This window comes from Hyaena hyaena, unplaced genomic scaffold (assembly GCF_003009895.1).
Source record: "Hyaena hyaena isolate Hyena2069 unplaced genomic scaffold, ASM300989v1 scaffold_710, whole genome shotgun sequence".
NCBI lineage: Eukaryota > Metazoa > Chordata > Mammalia > Carnivora > Hyaenidae > Hyaena > Hyaena hyaena.
In genome coordinates, this window is record NW_024081345.1 from 750,047 (window position 1) to 774,553 (window position 24,507).

A 24,507-nucleotide genomic window follows, 5' to 3' on the forward strand; every position below is an offset into this window, starting at 1 on the left:
GTTTATTATCATGCTCTGAATAGAATATACCCACCTCTATTAAAAATTTTTTTCTTCATATGGTGAATCATTGGTGATCGCATAGTCTCTTTGCCCTGGTCCCCATCAGCAGTGTCAGAGGAAAATGGTATCTAAGCAGTTGATTGATTACTTTCTTAATTAAGGAAAAAAAAAACAAACACTGCTTAGGTCCTACCGTGCATTTTGATTAATTGATTCAAACCACCTTTCTGTCTCCCCCATATACACACTAAAAATAATCAAAGACCTTGGGGGCTGTACAGAATAGAGAGATGAGCTGATTTACTCATGGCCAAGGTAATTAGGAAATCTGAAAACCGTGACTGTAGTAAAATTAAATTTGTTGATTTTTATATTGCTCCGCCATCAAAAAGAAAACCCTTGACATTTACAGAACATTAAAGTGACATTATCTATCCACCATTGGCAGAACAGAAACACAACACTTCTATCCATTGCTAAGAAATGAGGTGGCTGAGGCAAGGGAGCAGGGATGCTAAGAAAGAACAGTACATATTCACACCCGGGCTTTTAGGGAAGTACGGTTTCATACCGATTTATCTTCTTTCACAACCACGTTGCATTTGAATCCGTGAAAAGTAAAAAGTCTTGAAGTCTTAGGTGTATTGCTCGAGTCAACCAATTATTCATTGTGAAGAGATTCAGCTTTTCATTTTGTACTTGTCAGGGATGCCATCCAACCAGATTAGCAAGAAAAAGAGCGTGTAACTTAGCCCAAAGTAAGCTTAAGGTTTTGGAGATGAGGTGTTTTGAGTCATGAAGCAGTTATGATCAAGTCCTAGAGCTGCTGATTTCTTGATTTAGGGGGAGTGGAGTCGATGTAGTTAAGGGGAAGTTGAGTTTGGCATTTAGGAGTAGGAACGGCTGCTGAGGATTGTCTTCCTAGGTCATGTGGACCCATAGCACCTTTCCAAGTCCCAGACTTCCCTTAGTGAGGACCCTACCTGTGGGGGTCTCTGCCACCTCCGATGCACAGAGGCCAAACTTGAGCTGTGCAGTTGACTAGTGGATTCAGCAGCAGAACAAAATTGTGAATTAAATCCAATCCAGCCTAACTCTTTCCTAGGCTTTAAAATGTGCTGGTTGATCTTTCAAAGGATTGTTTATAATGATATTAAATTCTCTGCACGGATTGTGTATCTTAAGGTGATGATAGTATTGATGGTTTTTAAAGCACACGGGGCTTGTAATAACATTTAGAAGTGAAGATGAGATGAACATCGCTTTTTCTGGATGGACAAAGCTAAACTATCAGTGATTACAAAAAGAAAGGAAACTCATAGCCTGTGAAAGAGTAGGAAAAAGCCAAAGGGAGCGTCTGTTCCCCTTTCCTCTGGGAGACTCCACATGTTACTTCTGCTCAGAAACATTACTTACTCTTGGCCTGTGCAGTCACCCAAGCAGACATCACTGATTTTCCATTTTTGCATCCTCCCACATGGTTAAATTCTCTGTGATCCTCTGCTGAGGGGAGTCCTAATTTTTTTTTAACTAAGAACAAGCAAACACACGCACACACAAAAGCCCACCTCCAGTTTCTGTTAAGGGTTAATAAACTTAAAAATAAAGAAGACATGACTGGCTTAGAGGGGAAAGGATCTTACCACTGGTCCAATAACCAGAGGGCAGATCAGGAGATGATAGACTGTCTAGAGTAAAAACCAGGAAGATACAGCGAACTGTTGAGCAATGCAGAGAGTACTATCCTTTGTCATTTTGGGAGGTTTGCAAGGAAGATTACAGCATGAGAAGTCACAGGTGACACTTCAGGCACTCTCCTGCAAGTGAGATACGTGAGCCTAGTGCAGTCTAACTAGTGCAGTCCAGGAAGATGCTAGGAGATAACCCGAGTCTACGTGAAGAAATGAGCTGATGTCCACATGTCACAAACAGCATTGTCCACATGTCCACATTATTCACAGCATTGCTAACGATGACCATGAATATCACAGGATAATCTCAGTATACAGTGGGTGGTCATGGTGTTTATAAGGTGCTGTTTGGTTCATAGCCTTCTCACACTGGAAGCAGTGGGGGAGGACATGTGGCTACAAGGGTTGTAAAATAGAGATCCTATAAAGTAATGAGTCGTATAGGTAAGTGGAGTCATTGACAATTAGCCAGCTTGGGTACAAGTAGAATGAAACCTGGATGTACACGTCTTTCATCCCCTTCTCCACATCACCTTTCTCAGACCAGTCATGTGTTTTTAATGTTTGCCTGACGCCATATGGATTCATGAGCCACATGGGAGTATATTTCCCAGTTTGTTCTTTCTTCTCTCATTCTTCCCCTCTCCCCACCTATCCTATCCCAGATCTCCCTGAACGTGTTTATCCCTTCTTCTTTGTACAGTTGGCAGTTTTTCAGAGCACTTGGATCAGATAAATGGACGAAGCGAGTGTGTGGACAGTACAGATAATTCCTCAAAGCCATCCAGTGAACCCGCTTCTCACATGGCTCGGCAGCGATTAGAAAGCACAGAAAAAAAGAAAATCTCGGGGAAAGTCACAAAGTCCCTTTCTGCCAGTGCTCTGTCCCTCATGATCCCAGGAGGTAGAGAGACATCTACTCGCATGAAATTGTGTGATTTTGTGCATGTGTCCCCCCTTCCCCAGTTTGGAATGCTGATTGAGATACAAGATTGCTAGCAGCAGTAATGGGCGGTACCCAGCACATCTCTCTGGAGTTTCTCCCTGCGGGAGCTCCGGAGCTCCCAGACAGCATGTGTCGCTGATTTCTTCTTGCTTCTTTCTGCATCAGGAGATGAAGCAGGCTTCCTTCCCACACAGCCTTATCTCTTTTATTTGTTTTCTTTGCTTTTCCGCTCCCCCCTCCTCAAATTAAGTGATAAATTTATCTCCTCTGAATCATTTTCTTCTCTAGACTATGCATCATTTATATACTTTACCGAACTATTTATAGCATATGTGTTGGAAAGCTAAGTACAGTTTTTCCTTTTCTAATTAATGAGGAAGGAGATATGGAGCGCATAAGATTTTCATTTCTGGGGATGCGGAGAGTCACAGACAGCGCTGAAATTTACAGATTTTCCCAAACCTGTCTGTTGAGCTATGCTTCCTCCTACTGGTAGTCATTTTCTCCCCTGTATTGGAAGAGGGGGCTTAATTATGGTTTTGTGGAATTGCAGTATTTTTCCACACCTGGGCTTTGCCTCTATGATTCACTAAGTCTACAGCAATCCCCCTGAAAAAGAGAAAGCATGCACCCTGTTGTTTGTGACTTAACACTCAAATGACAACACAAGAGTGGAAGTGGCAATTGAATTATATTTCAGATGACTTGCATTTGGAGGAATACAGACCATATATAAAAGGAATTGTTTGCAGTTTCAAAATTTCCTGTTTGTGCAGAAAGAAATTTGATATAAACAAATGCTCATTTCGGGCTATTGCTCACTCTACCAACACTCTGGTTTCTGGGAGACATCCCATTCAGCACCATAAAGTAACCATCTATCTCTCTAGTTTGAATGACTGTTCATAACCCCAAAGCAGCTGCAGTTGGGAAGGTAAGTTCACTTTTGAAAGCTGGTGAGAAAGCCCACATTGTGGTAAAATAGAGCATTTGTTCAGTTTGGGGCGGTAAGGGAAGCTGTCATGACAGTCGGACTGGGGACTTGGCTCTCCAGCAGTTTGGATGTGTGTGTGTTTCCACTCTGTCCGGTTCCTGCTTGCATGGTTAGAAGCTCCCTGCCCACCAGTGTGTCTCTTCACCCCGCCTTGTGATCTTTAGACAAAAGGTAGCCAGCAAAAGAGTACCAAGAATGCCACGTGCAGTGTCAAAGTGAAGGAGTGTCACTAAGGATCCATCTAGCTTTGTTCCCCTCTGGACAGACTTAAGATGCAGAAGAAATGATAGTGTGGGTACTGTCCATTTGCTGGGACCACCATGGTACTCCCTGAACCTGGTGAGTCTTCAGTAACGCTGGGCACGTGATAGCCTGGCTCCAACTGAGCTCACATTTAAACCTCAGCATCTTTTGTAGATCATTTTTTTTGCCAGACACGCAAACAATTCCACATGACTAGTTAAGGCCTGTTTAGATTCACATGGATGGATCAGTGTTAATCAACAATAAACTAAAAGTGTGTTTGCTTATAAAACAAGAAAAATAGAGTAGAATTCGTATTGCATATGAACTAAGTTTTTCATTAAACTTTCTGTATTTCACCTGCATTATCTTTCAGAATCATTGTTAGAATTGTAGGTACTATTTGAAGACGATCAGTTGTAGTCATAGCAATTAGTGATTGTTTCAGAAAGAAATTGACGTTTCAGTGCTGCCTTGATCAGAATCACTCAGTGAGTTCAGTAATACTGTAAAAAACTGGTAACTTGATGAATTGTTTTCCTGACCATGTATGTTTTAAAACGACCATTTTAAAAGTTGTTTAGGACAAGATTTGGAGCCTGAGACTCTTTTACTATAGTCTACACAGTCTTTTCTGTGCGAAAGCATACTTGAAATTTATGCGTCTCTGATTTGTTTCTTTAAGGAAAACAAAATGTACCAACTAAAGCTATCCCAGCCAAGGATAGCTCCTTGTAGGAGCTAAGTTGTGTGTGTGTTTTAATGAGTGTAGAGAATGAAGAAATTCTAACTTCAGAGAATTCATTGAAAACTTACTTGAAATACAGACACTTTTGAAGTTTTCTTAATAAGCCCCTGTTTGGAATGCCATCCTAGTTAGCAATACAAACATTTTTATATTATTTCTTTATGAGGAATGAATGGATTTGTTTCATCCCCCAGTGCCCGTCATGCAGGCCTCATGCAGTGTGGGCTGGCTGCACGGATGTTTGTGTGCTCAGCAGCGGCTTTAATGACTGGCTTCTGTGTTGCAGATATGTTTGCCGTGTCTCCATTGGGAAGTCCAATGTCCCCCCATTCCCTGTCCTCGGACCCTTCTTCTTCGCGAGATTCTTCTCCCAGCCGAGATTCTTCAGCAGCCTCTGCCAGTCCACATCAGCCCATTGTGATCCACAGTTCAGGGAAAAACTACGGTTTTACCATCCGCGCCATCCGGGTGTATGTGGGAGACAGCGACATCTATACAGTGCACCATATTGTTTGGGTAGGACCAACAGCCTCTCATCCTTGTTAGTTTTCACTCCCAGCCAAACTGGACAGTGTACAAGTTGGCAGAGGCATATTTATAAGCAAACAGTTTTTCTGCTAAGCTGGCGTTTGGGTCCTGTTTCATGCCCTTTCCCTTGTGGTGGTGGCATTGAATTGAGCAAAAACTAATAACTTCTCATAATTCTGTCCCGTTTTCATATTTTATTGTCCACTTTGCATACCAAGATGGTGGATACAGTCAAGGATTGTCACCCTTCTTTTTAATTTTTTCCTGGCCGCCTTTTGTTTAAAAAAAAAAACAAAAACAAAACTACTTCCCCACTCACCTGAAATTTTGTAAGGAATTGTCCTATTTTAGGACGATGACAGAAGAGGAATAATAACCATGCCTTATTGATTTCCTCTTAGAAGTTTAGGATCATTTATTGATTAACCCAGGATATTCTCCCAGAAGAAACAGTAGATGTTAGGGTTGCCACTTGTTGGCTGACGAATCTGTACTCTCTTCTTGAACTTCAGAATGTTGAAGAAGGAAGTCCAGCGTGCCAGGCAGGACTGAAGGCTGGGGATCTGATCACACACATCAATGGAGAACCAGTGCATGGACTTGTCCACACGGAAGTTATAGAGCTCTTGCTAAAGGTATTATCATTTTCATGTCTGTGCCATATGGATAAAGATCATCAGAAAAAACTGGTACCAAGAGTTCTCTCCATAAGTTCTAGAGTTCTTCTCTGTGATATATGCATACACACTCAGTCTTATTACTGAGGAAGTATTCAGTGGTTTAAAGTTTAATAAAAGGTGAAGAAATAGGTAATATGAATTTGCTGGCTATATATATCATGAAAAAACACGACCTTCTATCTGCATAATCACTTCCGAATGTAACTTCTTATTCTAAATTACAAATAACAAGAGTTCTCTTTACCGTATGAACCTCAAAATGTAAAATCCATTGCGAAGTCACCTATCCTAAAGATGGCTTTCTTCAGGGCCATTCAGTAAGTTTTATTCTAGTACAAAGGAAGATAAAGTGGTATGAAAGTGAGGTCAGATTTGCAGGTTCAGTCTGAGAGTTGGATTTTCTTTGAAAAAGGGAAGTATATACACACGTACACTGTAGATGACAGAAATAAGTAGCCATGGAGGAAGGAAGGGGTTCTAGCAATCATTAGGCGCTCACACAAATGATTTTGAACATAGATCGTTTTCTGTTGTGAACATAAGCTGAATAAAGCCCATGGAGTTAAGATCACAAGAAGCATGAATGTGAGTGGAGAGAGAAAATCTACATGGATTCTTCAGTTCTCTTATTTGCTGTGTCACCTGCTGACTGTAGAATATAAAGTTATAGCTCCAAATATGGCTCTTGTAAAAACAAAGACGAATTTGTACTTGATTTCAAATGTGTTCAGAAAAAGAGGTCAGTGATTAGAAATAGACTACCTGGTTATAAGATTAGTTACAAATCAGTAGATTTAGGGATGATCCTTGCTTTTTGGGCACTGAAAGGGGCTGTAAGGGACTTCTATACGGAGAGGTGTGAGCCATGGCTTCAGATAAATTACAGCCTTTTGAGAGACAGAACATAAATACATACATGCCAATTAGATAATGTACATTCAGACCCTTTTCAGAGCACCTGCTCTGAGCCCAGTGCCATAATACATGTTAGTAACACCGGAATTAAGGTACAGTCCTTGCCCTTGAGAAATGTGGGAGATATAGGAGATGTATGGAAGCAGATAAAGTTTAACTTTGTCAGGACTGTAGCAGAGGGAGGAATGTTATACTGTTGGAGAGAATGATCTAGGTGTGGGGAGAGACATCACAGAGAAATTTCCTTGAATTGAAACAGGAAAGAAAATGAGAAGTGTGGAAGGCACTACAAAAAAGTGGGTGTGCTAAGCCTTCCAAAAATAAGTGCAGTTAAATGACTTTTCTCCTTTTCTCTCAACCCCCCAGCTAGTAGGAGTATATTCTTCAAGACATTAGGTTTGGCCTAGGTTCTGAGAGTAGTAATAGCAGACGTATTCAGAGGTCCATTGTGAAGTAGCAGGTTGTAGGAAAGTGAGGGCCACTGATTAATTCACATTATTCATGAAATTGTCGTCTTAGGTTCAAAACCAAAGTCCGTAGGGGATGGCACCTGACTTTGCTGTCATCCATACCTACAGATTGTGCCCCTAACACTAACCAGCTTCCTCCCAAATGCATGCTGTTGATCACTGGAGGCATAGGACTCAATATTGAGAGAAAATCACAGCGCCCTAGGCAGTACTGGACATCAGCTTATGGTCATGATGAACATGTAGCAACCCTGACAGAGCCTTGCAGGGACAATATTTACTGCTAATGCTTGCCATGTAGTCCCAGCATTTACCCAAAACCTGGGACCTATAGGTGGGTACCCAATAAATGTTTGTGGAATTGCGGTGAACAATAGGGTTCACCTGTTTGCCTGCTTCAGATAAACTACAGCCTTTTGAGAGACAGCCTTTGCCTGCTGTCCAAAAGTTACCGTGGAAAGAGTCAAATACCACATGGCTACTTTTGTTAGGCCTTGACTCGCGTCTTCATATGCAGGCCATTCAGTTGGTCAGTCAGCATGAAAAGGCTGGGGTGAGTCTACACTTTGTACTCTGGCTACTGAATAGAAAGAGTTGACAGAGTCCGTAGGACCTGAGGTTTTCACTTTAGCTCACCATCTATCCCTGGTAATATTCTTTGTCCTCCTGGCATGGAACAACTCTCTCATAGTAAGAATTCAAGAAATGGGAGGCAGGGCATTGAGATTCCCTGGCTGTAAAAGTCGCCTGAAATGACTTGGGGCTCTGCACGACGAAATTCTGGACGGGATATAAAGACTCATGAGTCTGACCAGCAGTGTCTCTCACAGTACCTGCTCCTGTGGTCCGGGGATGCCCCATTGCTGGCTCACAGATCGACTCCTGTCCTGTTGTTGTTGTTTTAAGTTTATTCACCTATTTTGAGAGAAAATAAGGGAGGGAGAGAAAATCCCATGCTGACAACACGGAGCCTCACATGGGGCTCGAACCCACAAACAGTGAGATCATGACCTGAACCAAAACCAAGAATTGGATGCTTAGCCAACTGAGCCACCCAGGTACCCCTTGACCTTTTGTGAGTAAGAGAAGGTTGTTTTGGGGTTTTCTCTCCCTCTGTCTTCATGTCCAATATACATGCCTTTCCATTTGTTTAGGCACCTCTGAGGTAGGCAGACACAGGTGTTATTTGTCTCTAAAATGCTCCTTGATCTGTTCTAGCTCATCCTTTGTTTTAGATCGTAAGTCTGTGTTTTGTAGTGAGGTTCTCTTAGCTGTTATTCACTCTGCTAGAGCTTTTTCCCATCTTGGCATTAGCATTTAAAAGAAGGTCAAAGGATGTTCAGCTTGGCTCTCTGCCTTCTTTGTCACAGTATTATGTTACATGCACCATGGCTTCATCCACAACCTATCTTCCTAAGACTTCCTGTTTCTGTCATAAAATCAGAAAAAGAAATAATAAACTCAAATATATGTGTGTGTGTGTGTGTGTGTGTGTGTATTAAGAAAATTTGCATTTATTCTTCTTGCTGAGACATTTGGTTATTTTCATAATTTATTTTATAGAGTATTACATAGGACCCTGGATTTTAAAACCTGCTTCTGTGAAATGTGAAAGTATATTTCTCCTGAAGGTCTCTGGCAGAGTCTCATGGCCGCGTCCAATCTCCTTCATAACATTTTGTCCTCCTCTGGTTACGGAGCACCTTCGTTGCTGAATGTAGTCTGTGTGTCTCTGTAGCTGTGTCAGCATGCCGTGTCGGAGAGGCTCGGCGCCCTCCGGAGCCGTGGCGTGCTCTGTCACAGAGCCAGGCAGAGGATCCTGCCTCTGCTTCATAAAGGAAGCACTCGAGAGGAGCAACCAATGTAATGAAACAAAAAGGATACGAGGGATTTAATTATCTTCCCAGTGAACTGTGTAATCATGCAGCTTTCTTCCAAATTTAAACCGCGGTTCTTGGACAACATGTAGAGCAAGTAGGATCAACACTGGGCTTCCTCATGACATCACTCGTGGAATATGAGCTTAGTGGCTTTATTTTCGCATTCTTGAATGCTGTTTACTTGATGTTCTTTTTTTTCTTAAATTTTCTAATGTTTATTTTTTAGAGAGAGAGAGAGTGTGAGTGGCGGAGGGGCAGAGAGAGAGAGAGAGAGGGAAACAGAGAATCCGAAGCAGGCTCCAGGAGCCTGATGCGGGGCTCAAACTCACCAGCCGTGAGATTATGATCTGAGCTGAAGTTGGACACTCAACTGACAGAGCCACCCAGGCGCCCCTGTTTACTTGATGTTCTGTACTTGTGAACTACTTCATGGTACGTCATGGTGCCTTAGGAAAAAGGTGGAAGAGCCATTGCTCGAGGCTGCTGTATATCTGTTAAGAAGTACATGTACTGCACTCAAATATCTTTCGGACTGTAAACAGAGAAAGCCTTCTCCACATTTGATGTCTTCACATCTAGTCTCGTTTACTCTCACAGCTTCCAAAGAAACAGAGCTGCTGTGGGAACACTAACTTGTATCCACAGGGAAGCTTGTCCAGAGTCATTTCATGTCATAGATCCATGGAATTACAGAATCGTGTGGTTCTCCAGCTCGGTTCCCCACTGGCTCTCGTGAATCCCTTCAAGTGTGCTCCTTCAGCTTTGCCTCACACCTGTCCTGCCACGAGGAGGTCATCCCCTCCATTGGCTTTCAGGTCGCTTTTGTAAAAGTGGTGAAATCTGTGTCCACTCACAGCAGCGATGGATGGAGTCCATATTGACACACATAACACGCCCAGCTTAACCTCTCTAAGCTGGGAAACTCAGTTAAACCAGATTGCTTTTTGGGGGTAGTATTAGTTTAAGTACTCAGCGCATAAAAGCAGCCCTAAACTTCATTACCCCTGCTTCAAAAACTTCCTTTCTGTGAACTCTGGGGAGCCTTTAGATATGAAAACGCAGGCCATCAAATAGTGTCCTTATGACCGTCCTTAGCTATTCTCCAAGTCCTGAAAGCATCCAGGGCATTGTATTGGATACTGAGGGAGCAGTCACACAAGAGATGACACGTATGAATGCTTTATGTAGATGAACCCCTATAATCCTCACTTGCTGTGAAGTAGGTGCTGTAAGTAACAGTGTCCATTTTACGAATGAAGAAATTAAAGCAGCAGAAATTTAGCAAAGCAGCCCAAGGCCATCCTCTAGGAAGGAGCAGAGAGGATTTGCATCCCACAGTGTGGCATCAGAGCCCGCGCTTGGCTTGAGTCCACCAGAGTGCTCCATGCATGAAGTTCTTTCATCGCCAGTCCTGCAGTCCACTTTCACATGGAAAAGCAGTGGCGATTCCAGCCTACAGTCACAGTGTTAAACATAAGGAACCGACTGTAAATCTGGCCCACATTCGGAAGGAGAGATGGCTTTCCAGGGAGGAAGAGTCAGGGGTTACCTGTGCAGGGCTGTGAAGGCTGGGTGGAGAGTTAGTGTATGAGAAGTGAGTGCAGGGCGGGCACAGCGGAACAAAGACGGTGTGTGCAACCGCAAGGCCAAGGAAGCTCAGAGTTCTTGAGGCACGTGAATCATACTCGGGTGACTGGAGCCTGGGTTTGTATATGGGATGGAGTGTGGAGGATATGCGTCGGAGCAAAGACGGAGGCCAGCAGAAAGCGCGACATTCCCCACGTGCAGGTTGCGGAGAAAGGGATGTAAAAGTAGTCTACCCAAGGCCAACTGAGAAACTAACATGGAGCCAGACTGAAGGGAAGAGAAGCTTAGCCTCCCATTGTATTCGCTTCAGCCAGCTTAAACTAATTTCCCTTGCACCGTGCACACTTATACCACAGTAAAAGTGAGCAAATTGGACATTTAACAATCCGCGGCACCATTTCTTGTTGTTATTTTTGTAAACAAGTGCCCCAGAATTTCTCTTACAGGAGTTTGTGCCTTCAGAAGAATGTGTCGAGGAGAAATTGACCCTGTAAGACACCTTGCACTGGGCTCAGGCAGCCCTCCACGTCCCACTGGATCCAGCAGGTGGCAGGCTTTACGATTCTCACCCTTTTGTGGATTAAGTTATTTTTTTCCAGTCATTTACCACTTTCATAATCATTAATGCCCCCATTGAAATAATTTGCACTCTGCATCTTTTGTGTCTGTAGTTCCTCCTTAGGGAGGTTTTCTCGATGTGTGAGTCAAGCACACTCTGCTCTGGAACAGCCATATATGGAAACAAGAAAGAGAAAGCTGGGTTTGGTTTTTAATAGAGGAAGGGAACATTTGTACCGAACTCAGTGATGTGCTCTGATTTAAAAACCCTGGTCGTGACTTTTCTGATGAGATGTGTTCATCATTTATTTTCATTTCATACAATGTTTATGCTCCTTTTGTATGTCTTCATTTTCTTCTTGACAGTCTGACACCTTGATCATTCCCTATATTGATCCATTGCCCGGTTCCTTCACCACTACCCGCTGAGTATAAGCCATCTATCCTTCCAGGGGCAAGAGAGGTGGAGGATCAGGTCTTGCCATGCCTGTGAGGAGTGGGCATTGGGAGTGAGGGGCAGAGAGCCACGTGTGGGCTCTTAATCTGGGCTCTGCAACTTTGGGAAGGAAGGAGACTCAGCATCCCTGATTCTGTTTTCCTCATCTATAATGAAGGCTAACAATCCATTCCCACCTCACAAGGTTGTAAAAGACAAAAACAAAACCACCCTCGTGATTTGGGGGTGAAAATAAAATAAGAATATATGGGGAAAATGTTTTGTTGCTCAAAATGCCCTTTAAAAAGGCTGAGTGGCCTTGTTAGCCTTTTAAAGATAAAAGATCGGAAAGCCGCTGGTGAGTTATGCTAGAAAGGGTGGAGTTGGATTCAGGCTCAGTACTCGCGCAGTGGGGCAGCCCCAGCGGATGGACGTATGATGGCTGTCTGTGTCTACTCTGTGTTTGAATGTGGAAAGAATTTCAGTGAAAGGTGAACTGTAGCCATATTTGTTCCCCTTTTCATTCACCTACGGCCAACAAGGGAAACTGAAGTTGTAGCAGGGCTTCCCTCCTTGTGTGAAGAGATGATCCCCACACAACCTCCATTAATAGTCCTTTCCTGCTTATAAGCTGAATGCTTCATTTAAACAAGAACTAGAATCAGTCTTTACTGTCAGATAAGGGTTTATTTTTAAAGTTTTGGCATATGTATATAGAACATACAGTTTATTCTTTCAGAATTTTTTTCCTTTTCTTTCAGTTCAAATCTTATTTCTGTAAAATAATTTTTACAGTGACAACATTAGTACAGGATTACATGTTCTTAAGAATACCAAAAAAACCCTCTAAAATCATTCATAAAATACTAAACTTGCTGATACAAAAGTGGATGTAAGACACGAACAGATCATTTCCTAAAAAAATAGGAATGACCAAAATAAATGAGACAATGTCAAAGAATGAAGATTAAAACTTGCTGCAACTTACTCATATAAAATTGGTAATTTGTTTAATGTTAATACTCAGTTCTGACAAACCTGTGGTAAGAAAAGTATTTATGTGCTGCTGGCAAAAATATGCATTGACATAAACTTTCTTGAAAGTAGTGTATTAGTTAGTACTAAGAGTCTTTAAAAGGTTTAGGCTACCTGGGTGGTTCAGTCCATTGAGAGTCCGACTCTTGGTAGTAGTTCAGGGTCATGGGATTGAGCTCCCTGTGAGGCTCTGCTCTGGGTGTGTGGTGTGCAGCCTGCTTGGAATATTCTCTCTCTCTCTCCCTCCCTCCCTCCTCTCCCCCTCCCTCTCCTTCTCCCTCGCTCCCCCTCTCCCTCTCCTTCTCTCCCTCTCTCCCTGTCTCCCTCTCTCGATCTCCCTCTCTCCTCTCCCTCTTTCCCTCTCTCCTCTCCCTCTCTCCCTCTCTCCCTCTCTCGATCTCCCTCTCTCCTCTCCCTCTCTCCCTCTCTTCTCTCCCTCTCCCCCCTGCCCCTCTTCCTCTCTCATCCACTCTCTCTCAAACAAAAAATGAAAGAAGCTTAGGTAGACCCTTTGATTCACTGCATCGGCTCTCGTGTAATCTAAGGGAATTGACAGAGATTAGGACATTGATTTATGGGGAAGGATATTTGTGGCAACTCTTAAAATAATTGAAAAGTAGGAAATAATAGTATGGAAATAGTTGAATTTTGATTCACTCATCTCGAATATTATACAGCAAATAAAACTTAAGGTTTTTTAAAATTCTTTTTAATATTTTTGAGAGCGAGAGAGTAAGTGCTAATGGGGGAGGAGCATAGAGAGAGGGAGACACAAAATACAAAGCAGGCTCCTAGCTGTCAGCACAGAGCCCGACATGGGCCTCGAACCCACACATACCACAAGAACATGACCTAAGCCGAAGTCAGACTGAGCTACCCAGGCGCCCCAAAATTATGTTCTTAATGAATATTCAGTGATGTAGGAAAAATTTTCCAAGTTCTATAATGTGAAATGGAAAAACAACATAAATTAGTGACAACTAAACAACAATGGAAAAACAACTATAAAATTAGTGACAAAGTATGTATATGTGCATAATTTATACATGCTTGAAAAAAAATCAGGAAATGTACTGAAATATTACCAGTATTAGCTGGCGATAGGCTTCTCATTGATTTTTATTTTTACTCAGCAATTTCCTCTTAAAATGTCATGTATTACTTCCCATATTGGAGCAGCGGAGGGGGAGGGGTGGTGTAAATGTTAACACTGAAACAGTCAGTCCCCCGGGGGTTGGTTCCCTGACCCCACCATAGTTAACTCCCCACCGCTTAGTACCACTTAGAGCTGAATTGCTAGGTATTTTCTAGGCACAGACCTTTCCAAATACCCTTCTCCTTATACTTCTTGTCTTTTCGAGGTAATCAGGGCCATCTGTGACTTTGAAAGGACATGTTTCTCCCCTGGTTATTGAGCAATTCAAGAAGTCATTAATGCTAGAGTGAAGGGGATCAGTCCTGCCGTCCGCCCAGGCCTCTCCACAGCCTGGCTTCTGACTCCACTCTTCTATTGATCTCCAGGGCCTGCCCAGCAAGCCCTGTCCCGGCACTGAGTGAAAGTCCCAGAAATCTACCAGGAGTTCCCTCACCATGCGTGACCTGGTTAAAGAAAGCCTGTTTTATACTCGCTGGCATAAACGTCCCAGCTCTGCAAGCTGACGTGTTTTATGGTGACAGCAAAGGAATCTTTTAAAATAATTAAAAATAAAAGTCTCCTTCAGTTTTGCTAGGCTATGATCTCTAGGTCAAAGGAAAAACACAAGAAGGAGAAAAAAGAAAACTAAATCAACCAAGAACAGACAGCCCCTGGGCACATTTATACTTAATACATATGGATGAAGATCACTGTTATTTACAGAGTCCTTTCCCTGTGTCATACTTGGTGGCAAAGGCTTTACAAACTCCATGCTGGGTAATCCTCACACGAGGCCGTGTGAGATAGGTGTGATGCCACTGCTAGACCATTGAGGGATAGTGTGCATGTTTGAGGCACAGACAGGAGAAGCAGCCTGTTCAGGGCGTAGAACTTGAATTTGAACTCACGTCCGTAGAGTCCAAAGCCTACCTACCCTCTCAAAGAAACATGACGTTTTGCCTTCGTGTTGTCAGGGTGTCCCTGCTTAAAAGGCTATTTAGACATGCAAGCCTTTTGTATATATGTCCTTATGTATCTTTATTTGGTTTTGAATCTCCTGTCCCAGTTCTGATCCTGTTTGCTCCCAGATTTTTCCTTTAATACCATCCCATATTTTTCTTTTACAGAGTGGAAATAAGGTGTCAATCACTACTACCCCATTTGAAAACACGTCAATCAAAACGGGACCAGCCAGGAGAAACAGCTATAAGAGCCGGATGGTGAGGCGGAGCAAAAAATCTAAGAAGAAAGAAAGTCTAGAAAGGTTAGTTAAAGCAGTATTTTTGTGGGTTTTTAATATACCCATGTTGGAGGAAGGTTACCCCTTAATTAACACTTATGTATGAGAAAGTTTCACTTTTCTGTGAGAAATTTGGTGCTGTGGTTCAAATATTTATACATTAAAGTTCACATTCATAATAGCATTTTTCACAATGAAAAGATTCACATAGTTTCATCATAAAAGAATTCAGATTGCATTCTTTTTTTTCCTGGATGAGTACCACGAACAGTGCTTTGCTATTTCTTAAGCCTCTAGACTTGGTTTCAGGTGAGTTGGATTTGAGGCCCTGGACCTTCAGGCACTTTTTAGCATTAAATCCACATTTAATAATGTCCTTTACATTATCTGAGAACAAACAGCTGCTATTTTTTTTTTAATGCTAGTTATGCTAAAATAACTGTATCTATAACGCATCCACAGCAGCTTAAAAATAAAGGTTTTGTTTTACTGACTGCGGATGTCACTGGCTTACACATTTGCAATCTGGGAGGTGGTGTGAGTGCAAACAGTGGCAAGATGCATGTATGTGTTTCTGGTGGGGACATTGCTTGCCAGGCACATGTCTGGGTGGGCTCCCCACATACAGCACAGCAGCACCCCTCCTTTTCCCACTTGGATCTAACGTGTCTGATTGTGTGAAGAGGTTTTTGATGACAGAAATGTGGGGAAATAAGCAAATGAAAAAGGCATGCTTATTAACTCCAGGAAAGACAAAGTCCTACAGCAAAGGAAATGGCATGATGCTTTACGTGGCCCAGCTGTGAAGAGTATTTATAATAGAACAGAGAGAAAAGCCCAGCCTCTTTTCTAACTGAAAGTTTTGTTTTAGCTCTAGAGGGAGGAATAGAAAAGGGGAAGTGTGTTTGGTCAGAAGGTTCAAGGGGGTTGTGTAAGAGCATAACTCTCATCTTCTGTGCAGGGAAATCAATAGATTGTTTCTAAATCTGAAAAACGAAAACATGAAGAGATTGCTTAGCAATAGGCAAACAAATGGGAGAAGAAACAGCTGAAGGAGTAGAAAGTGGTTTCTCTGCGGAGCGGGCCAAGGACAGAGCACAGGAGTTGCTGTCTCTCATTAGGAACTTTAGGAAATGATTTCATTGTTTAACTCAAGTACACTTATTACTTAAATTCAAGTTATACACACACAAATTCTGAGATGCGGTCTTTTGTATTAATGCGTGATTTATATACTTTGCTTAATGTGTGCTTTAAGTCCTTCAAGACACACTGTTTCAAAAGGGGTAGCAGGTTTTAAACGTTTAAACTTAAGCTCACTGGGGGTGAGTGAGGCTTGCACGACAAAAAGGTGAAATAACTCTCTCCAACCACTTGCACTTCTAAGCCATCTGAAATCCCTCCGCCCCCTCTTTTTAAGATATGCTTGTTGAGCACTGAGTACATACTTGCTTCTGCTGGAGCTCTGTAGTGTCTGGTGCCCTGCTGATAGGATAAGCTTCAGTTCACCTTTCTTGCTTTTTCTCTGTAAATGAATAGCCTACATTGTCATTAGGAATATTCTAGAGCCCACAGTGGAATAAGCACAGCAAACAACCCCTCACTGATAAAGCCTCTGCTGGATGTATTGCCATTAAAGAATTCTGTATCCAAGATGATGGTTTTTCTTCCAGAGATTTACTTTGTATTACCTCTTAGTTAATTTGTGTCATTGTATCTGAGGGTTACATACTTAGAAGCTTTCAGGTAGGAAATACCCTCCTCATAACCCTGACAGATAAATAAATGAATATGTATTTCATAGGTTTTCGATTTTTCCTATTTTGTCACTTCTTAAAGTCTTTGGAATTAAGAGAGCTTCCATTGTACACTAGCAAAGACCCTTCCTTTCTGAGTCGTAAGAAGGTTTTTAAAATGGAAGTGGGAACCTATACCTTAGTGTGGGGTCTGCCACTGTGTCACTGTCCCTGACAGAGTGTGAACTGAGCACACCGGTATTGTGGGGAGACAGGAGGTGGGGGAGGGAGGGCTCTATGTAGAGTCTAATCTGTTTGCTCTTGTTTCTACTCTAGGAGGAGATCGCTTTTCAAAAAACTAGCCAAGCAGCCTTCTCCTTTACTCCACACCAGCCGAAGTTTCTCCTGTTTGAACCGGTCCCTGTCATCAGGGGAGAGCCTCCCTGGCTCCCCCACGCACAGCTTATCTCCCCGGTCCCCCACACCAAGCTATCGCTCCACCCCTGACTTCCCATCAGGTGAGTGAGTCTCCTGGCCTAAACAGCAGAGGAGAGTTGAGAGGGGGTCCGAGTCACCATCTGAGCTCCCGAGGGATTGGAGGCTTATTCCAGCCTAATGAAACAAAGTCAGGCATGTAAATGAAAGGGTGGTCATAAGATACAGCTACTTAGACCATTAGGGCAGGAAATACTGAGTTGAACCCTGATGTGGGGAAGGTTTATCTGAAAAGCAGTTACTCATTAGAGTTAGATGCCAAGACAGTTTGCTGATCTTGATCTGACCTCACCTACAACCTTTTGGGTTGGAAGCATGGAAAGAAAACGGAAGGAATCCATCACTCATGGCTTTGTGTTTTCCACCCCTAGGTACTAACTCCTCTCAGAGCAGCTCCCCGAGCTCTAGTGCCCCCAATTCCCCAGCAGGGTCAGGACACATCCGGCCCAGCACCCTACATGGTCTGGCCCCCAAACTCAGCGGACAGCGCTACCGTTCTGGAAGGCGGAAGTCGGCTGGCAGCATCCCACTCTCCCCACTGGCCCGGACCCCGTCTCCAACACCACAGCCCACCTCCCCTCAGCGGTCACCATCCCCTCTCTTGGGACACTCGCTTGGCAATTCCAAGATCGCTCAAGCCTTTCCCAGCAAAATGCACTCCCCTCCCACCATTGTCAGACATATCGTGAGGCCCAAGAGTGCAGAGCCCCCGAGGTCTCCACTGCTCAAACGTGTGCAGTCAGAGGAAAAGCTGTCTCCCTCCTATGGCAGCGACAAGAAGCACCTCTGTTCCCGCAAACACAGCCTGGAGGTGACCCAGGAGGAGGCGCCGCGGGAACAGCCTCCACGGGAAGTGACCTTGCAGAGCCTGGACGAGAATGTGTGTGACGCCCCTTCCCTGAGCCGTGCCAGGCCTGTGGAGCAAGGCTGCCTGAAGCGCCCCGTCTCGCGGAAGCTGGGGAGACAGGAGTCTGTGGATGAGCTGGACAGAGAGAAGCTCAAGGCCAAGGTGGTGGTGAAGAAGCCAGATGGTTTCCCAGAGAAACAAGAACCCCACCAGAAATCCCATGGACTTGGGAGTGATTTAGAAAACCTCTCTACGTACAGGCTGGAAGAGAGAGAGAAGAAGATCTATCCAAAGGCTTTAGAAAGGTCAAATCATTTTGATAACAAAGGGGCCTTGCAGGAGGCCACGTCCCTGGGCAGCCTGCTGAAAGGGGCTCTTCACAAGCAGGCCAGCGTTCGGGCCAGCGAGGGGGTGACCTCAGAAGGGGCAGCGGCTGGCCATGGCCCAACCCCCGGGGACCACGGCCAGGGCATCTGTGACTTCAAGCGCGCCTCTGCTCCCGGCACCCTCCAGGACACTGTGTGCCTCTCCGTTGACAGGTCCAGCTCTGGGAAGGGCGAAAACACAGAGAAGGCCTCCCAGGCTAAGGAGTGTCTCCGATGTGAAAAGTTAGATAGCAAACTGGCCAACATCGATTACCTCCGAAAGAAAATGTCGCTTGAAGACAAAGATGACAGCCTGTGCCCTGTGCTGAAGCCTAAGATGACGTCTAGTGCCCATGAAAGCCTGACTGGGAACCCAGTCCGACCCACAGGTGGACAGCAGGAGGCCCCAGCGGCCTCTGAGAGCCGAGCATTCATGAGCCCTGCCCACACGGCTCAGATCAGCGCTGTCTCCTTTGTCCCTCTCAAGGCCCTAGCTGGCCGGGTGGACAGTGGAGTAGAGAAGCCAGGCTTGGTTGCTTCTGAGTCACCTGTCCGGAAAAGCCCCTCTGAGTATAAACTGGAAGGTAGGTCTGTGTCCTGCCTGAAGCCAATTGAGGGCACTTTGGATATTGCTCTCTTGTCTGGACCTCAGGGCTCCAAGACAGAGCTGCCTTCCCCGGAGCCTGCCCAGAGCCCCAGCCCGGCCAGCGATGTGGGGCCATCTGTGCCGCCGGCTCTCCCCAGCACAGGAGCCAAGAAGGGTGAGACGGCGGCTCAGAGGGAGCCTTCCACTGCCGGCTTCAGGATGAACAAGTCCTACCTGCTGGAGCCCCGGTTTCCGCCCCCCGGCCGGGGTCTCCAGCATGCACCAGCAGCTCCCGTGCCTTGCTCTGAGCCGGAGCTAAGGCGGGACAGGAAAGCTTCCCATGCGGCCAGGAGCCCAGTGATGGTCATGGAAAGCGATCCCCAGCGGAGAGAGGGGGGCCCCAGCAGACACCAGGACCACAGCCCCGACACCAAACTCTTCCCCTCGCTGGGGCCGAATGCCCACGGCACCGACTCATCCGGGTCACGCAGCCTGCTGCTGCCTGAAGGTACCACCTCACGAGAGAAGCCGAGTGGGAGGGAATCCTCTGACAGGGGCCCTTCCACGGCCAGAAGCGAGCGGTCTGCTGTGAGGGCTGACTCCCCCAGGGACCCCTCCACGGAGTCGTATCCTCCGGAAGCTGCTAAAACCAGTGACAGTTCCAGAAATCTCCCTTCTGGGGGAAGGACCCGTCCAGATTCCTACGCACAGACCCATGCCATGGAGAAAGCATGGGGACTTTGTGGAAAGACAAACCACAGAGATGGCCGAGGTGAGGTGAGGTCGCTGGCAAGGGAGGGCTCTTGTTTGCAGTCAGCCGGGACTCCTCGCGAGAGGGAGCTGGGCAGAGGAAGAGGTGGTGTGGAACCCCAGCCAGAAGCTCCTGCCAGCGTGTGGTCACTGCACCCAATGGGCACTGAGCGTGGGAAGGAGCCCCAGCTCTCTGCTTCCCCATCTTTGCAGAAAGACGGTCCCAAGGAACCAGAAAGGAAAGAACGGCCTCTACAGAAGCACATCAGCAGTAGCTCTCAGCCCCCGCTGGTCACCAAAGAACTGCCCAGCCTGGCGGCTCGGCAGCACAGCAGTGCCCCAAGCCACGCCTCAGGCGGAGAGCCGGGGGACAAGCCGTGTGCTGCAGAGCCTGGCCTGGGCCTCCAGGGCCCTGCCAAGCCCGCCGCAGGGCACGGTGAAAGCGGCAGCCGCAAGCCCGGGCCCGGCCCCGACCCAAGCCCTGCAAAGTCCAAGCACCCTGACAGGGCCCCCTCCTCCCAGAAGCCAAGCGTTGGGCCCATGGCAGGCAGAGAGTCAGCGGCTCAGTCCCCGCTTGGCCCCAGCCGAGAGGGGAAGGGCAGTGGTAAGGGTGTGCTCGACGCGTTCCCCGCCCTCCCAGGCTGCCAGAACACAGCCACCCATGTGACTAGCCCGGGAGGAAGTGGACCCTCAGTTTCACTGCACACCCAAGGGGGTCCTCTCGATGCCAAGGTAAAACCCACTAGTGGTGGGCAGCCGCCGGAGGCGCCGGAGAAGCCCCCGCACCCGCCACAGCAAGGACACCCAGGAGAGGGTGAGCCGGGGGACCAGAAAGCGGCCCCTGCCAGTGAAAAGCAAAACCTGTCTCCAAAGCACCCCAAACCAGCCACTGTGAAAGATTGCCCCGCTCTGTGCAGACAGACAGACAGGAGTCCGACTTCACAGGCTGCCACCACCACAGATGGGAAGTCTGAGGGGAAGAAATGCACTGAAGCACTTTATGTTCCAGCAGACGATGGGAAGCTTGAGGCCAGCCTTGCTGCCCTGGCACCCGGCGAGGCCCGGCCCAAAGGCCCGGAGCGGCCGGCAGCTGCCACGGGCAGGGGCTTGCCAGAGGCCAAGGGGAAAGTGCTGAGTCCCCAGAAGCCGCTGATTGAGGCAGGCAAGCCCAGCGGCATGAAGCGGTCACCCTCAGCCACCGGACAGAGTTCTTTTCGATCCACTGCCTTCCCGGAAAAGTCTCTGAGCTCCTCCTCCAGCTTTCCTGAAGCCAGACCCGGGGCTCGAGAGGCCGCTGCAATCAGCGGTGACGTGTCTTCTGCCAGGGCGGGTGGGGCTGCGGCGAAGACCCTGCCCGGGGGCGATGGCAGAACCCATATGACAAAGAGTGACTCCCTGCCGACCTTCCGGAGCTCCACCGTCACCCTGGAACTGCACCACCCTGGCCCGCACGTGGCGGGGACAGCCGGCCCCCGGGACAGGGCCCTGTCGGTAACTGCCCCCAGCCCCACGGGAGAAACCAAAGGCAAAGAGCCTGTCGCAGCCCCGCCCTCTCAGACTAAGAAACAGAACTCGGGCAGGGAGGTGACCAAGGTATCCCCAGCTCAGAACCCTGACCGGCCCATCGCCCTTTCTTCTGAGAAGGACTTTGTGGTGCGGCAGAGGCGGGGGAAAGAGAGTTTGCGCAACAGCCCGCACAAAAAGGCCTCGTAAAGGGGCAGGCCCCAGGCCGGACTGGGGAGACCCGACCTGAATGTGTACCTGAGTCTTGACTACCTTGTGAAGCCAGCACTGTGTGGGAGCGCCCGCCAGGCAGAGCCTGGAGCCTCGAGGCAGAGGGAGAGAGGGAGAGAGAGAGAGACGGAAAGAAAGAGGGGACCTTCTTCCAATTGCCTTCCCGATTGTAACCCGTAAAACTGTTACCAGAGAGTGTTTGTACGGAAAACGAAAACAGCGACAATAAAGAAACACCGTTACAGTGGAGGTTTGTTGAGGAAAAGGATTTTCTCTGTAAATACCTAGCAATGTGTTTGGTTTGGGATGTAGAGTGATATCTTGCTGCTGATGGCATTGTTTACCACAGCTTTTTTTTTCCAGTAGGATTTTTTTCTTTACCACTTATCATCATGTAGTAATAAAGCAAAATGGTTAAACTGGGTGTATGTAAAAGTATAGATACACTCATATTCGTGTATGTATATACACATCCACCCACATGTTTTGCTCTGTGGTTTAAGAGAATATTTTAAGACTACATTTTTAAGTTAAAACATTCTAAGTAGAGTTCAAGATGAAGAAAGCCCTAAAAACAGTAGATGGTTAGTTTGTGCGTGTCTTTTTAACCTGAGATTTTGATAGTACTGTATCTGGCTATGTAGATTTCCAGATCTTAAGGCAAGAGCTACTCTAATCACTGCATTTGGAATCTTCCTCCATTAGGAATGGCCAGAGCGAGCGTAGGTAACCATTTTCATGTTACAGTCATCCCAGTGGACATTTGATCCTGGGCCCAGCTGTCAGAAAGGCCAGTTATCCTTGTCTGTGGGTATATATGTCCGGTCTTCACCCTGGGTGGCTTGGAGGCTCTAAACACACATCAGCTTTATTTCTCTCACTTTCCCTTCTTTTCACACTCTTAAACTCAGGCCTCGACGCTATGAGTCATTAGTCCAAGAAGCACACATTGTGTAGTAGTCTTGCACCAGCCCTGCTCTTGAACAAAAAAGGAAAGTTACTGGCCACACACAGATCCGATCGTACTTAAGTTGAATAATAAGCATCAGGCATTGGAAGAGGTTTTAAATTTGCATTTTTGAGGGAAAAGGGGGGGGTGGATTTTGGCATCATAGCATATATATTAATGAATAATCAGGACATCAGATACATTTTAATACATAGCTGGGGCCTTACGTTGTAGATGAAGCTTGCTGTTTTTAGCAAGTTCCTGGGTTTCACATTCATTTCTGATGCATCGAGTAGCTCCATACATTTCATAACATGATCTCTTTATTTGTATGCAAAAAAAAAAAAACTGTATTAATAAAGAGCAGCATTTTTTAACAAAAAGACTTGGTGGAGCTATTTGGTGCTTGAATGTGACTGTCCTTTTTACTTTTGCTAAGCCTTATTTAAATTTTGTATACCATGGAATATATAGACTTTGTCACATCATTTTAGTGCTGAGGGTTTTTTTTGTTTGTTTTTGTTGCAGTTGTCCTGGTGGGTTGTTTTGTATCATAAGAAGGCACTTGCTGACCTAAGTACTAAGGCACTAAGAGAAAATACACACAGATAAGTATTTATAAGATGTTTGGGATCCATGGCAGGATTTTGTTTGGTTTTTTTAAGACGGAAAAACAAGTCCCAATAAATACGAACTCAGCACCCAAACCCCTTCGGATGTCTTAGCATCTAAATTGTTCATCTAAAGCACAGCCTGTGGATTGTAAATTATTTAGCAAGGCTGTAAACTCTGCTCCAAAAACAAAGGCATCACTTAACCGACTGCTGGGTGGTTCTTCATTGTAAAATGAGTTGGCAAAACAAAACAAAAAGTACTTGCCCCCAACTTGCCCTTGTGCCCCACCCCTCCCGCCCCGTGTAGTTTTACCCATTCCCCATCACTAACATTGTGAAATTGTAGAAGCAACACATATTTTAGAAGAACTTAAATGGGTTTCCAAAGTGGTCTCAACATTTATAATTCATATCTGTGTTTGGCAGTTGTCAGAACCCAATCCTCTTACTCAAATCATGACAGGTGTGTCGGGGAGGTAGTTCATGGTTTACAGCCTTTGCTTTTTAACTGTCCAGTTTCCTTTAAAGCACAACTAGCTGCTTGTTTACAAATGATATTTTTATGTATATTTTGTATAGTGTATTATCATTTTTGCCAAATATGTTTTTTGCATTTTGGATGAGTAAAGAGTACTTAAGGTTGCATTCATGTAATCCCTGTTTGTTGTTGTAAACCTCTCCAATCAGCTGGTAGAAATTTTCCTGTGTTCTATTTGGTCAGTCTCCTGTGATTGTAAGATGTGCTCCTCGGTAGTACTCCCAGCTGTAGATTTACCAGCTTACAAGTTTGTTAGGATCTGTGCAATAAAGTGTTTGCAGTCTTATTTTCTCTAAGAAATTCCCTATGGATGTCATCATTGTTGTATATTGAACAAATATTTATACTTATGCAGTTGCATAACATTGAAATAAAAATTTAGCATGAAAAGATAATGACTAATATTTTTCTTATATCTGCACATATGTGTCTAAAATTTACTGAATATCACTGTGTATTGTGGAAAGTATGGGTTTTTTGAGGATTGCTTTTTGTTGAGTGGACTGGTTTGCTCATTTTTTTTTTTTTAGCTTACACAAACATGTTCTATTCTTGAAGATTAAGTCTTTGCCTTCCTACATTTTCTACCAAACGTATTCCTTGCCTACAGATCTTACCAGCTTCGACACCAAGGTCACTGTCTTTCTACAGTCTCTTCCTCAGTGATACCATCTCATTCAATTCTGCTATAACCTTCCTCCATCATTTATCATTGTGCCCTGTCATCTTGCATTTCCTTCTTTCCTGTGTTCTTTCTCATAGTCAAAAACCACTGAAACTGTCAGGAAGGAAAGAAGCAGCCTA

The 24,507-nt window shown here is 45.3% G+C and overlaps 1 protein-coding gene across 1 annotated transcript in view; it reads left to right on the top strand.

The window, feature by feature from the left end:
- LOC120220600 (microtubule-associated serine/threonine-protein kinase 4-like) overlaps positions 1 to 24,095 on the top strand; it is a 168,347-nt gene extending 144,252 nt beyond the window's left edge. The window contains exons 22-26 of the mRNA XM_039217708.1: positions 4,912 to 5,141; positions 5,666 to 5,788; positions 14,977 to 15,113; positions 17,162 to 17,343; positions 17,692 to 24,095. Coding sequence (XP_039073639.1) covers positions 4,912 to 5,141; positions 5,666 to 5,788; positions 14,977 to 15,113; positions 17,162 to 17,343; positions 17,692 to 21,581 — 4,562 coding nt within the window. The 3' untranslated portion in view covers positions 21,582 to 24,095. The remainder of the gene's footprint in view (positions 1 to 4,911; positions 5,142 to 5,665; positions 5,789 to 14,976; positions 15,114 to 17,161; positions 17,344 to 17,691) is intronic.
- Positions 24,096 to 24,507: the final 412 nt, after the last annotated feature.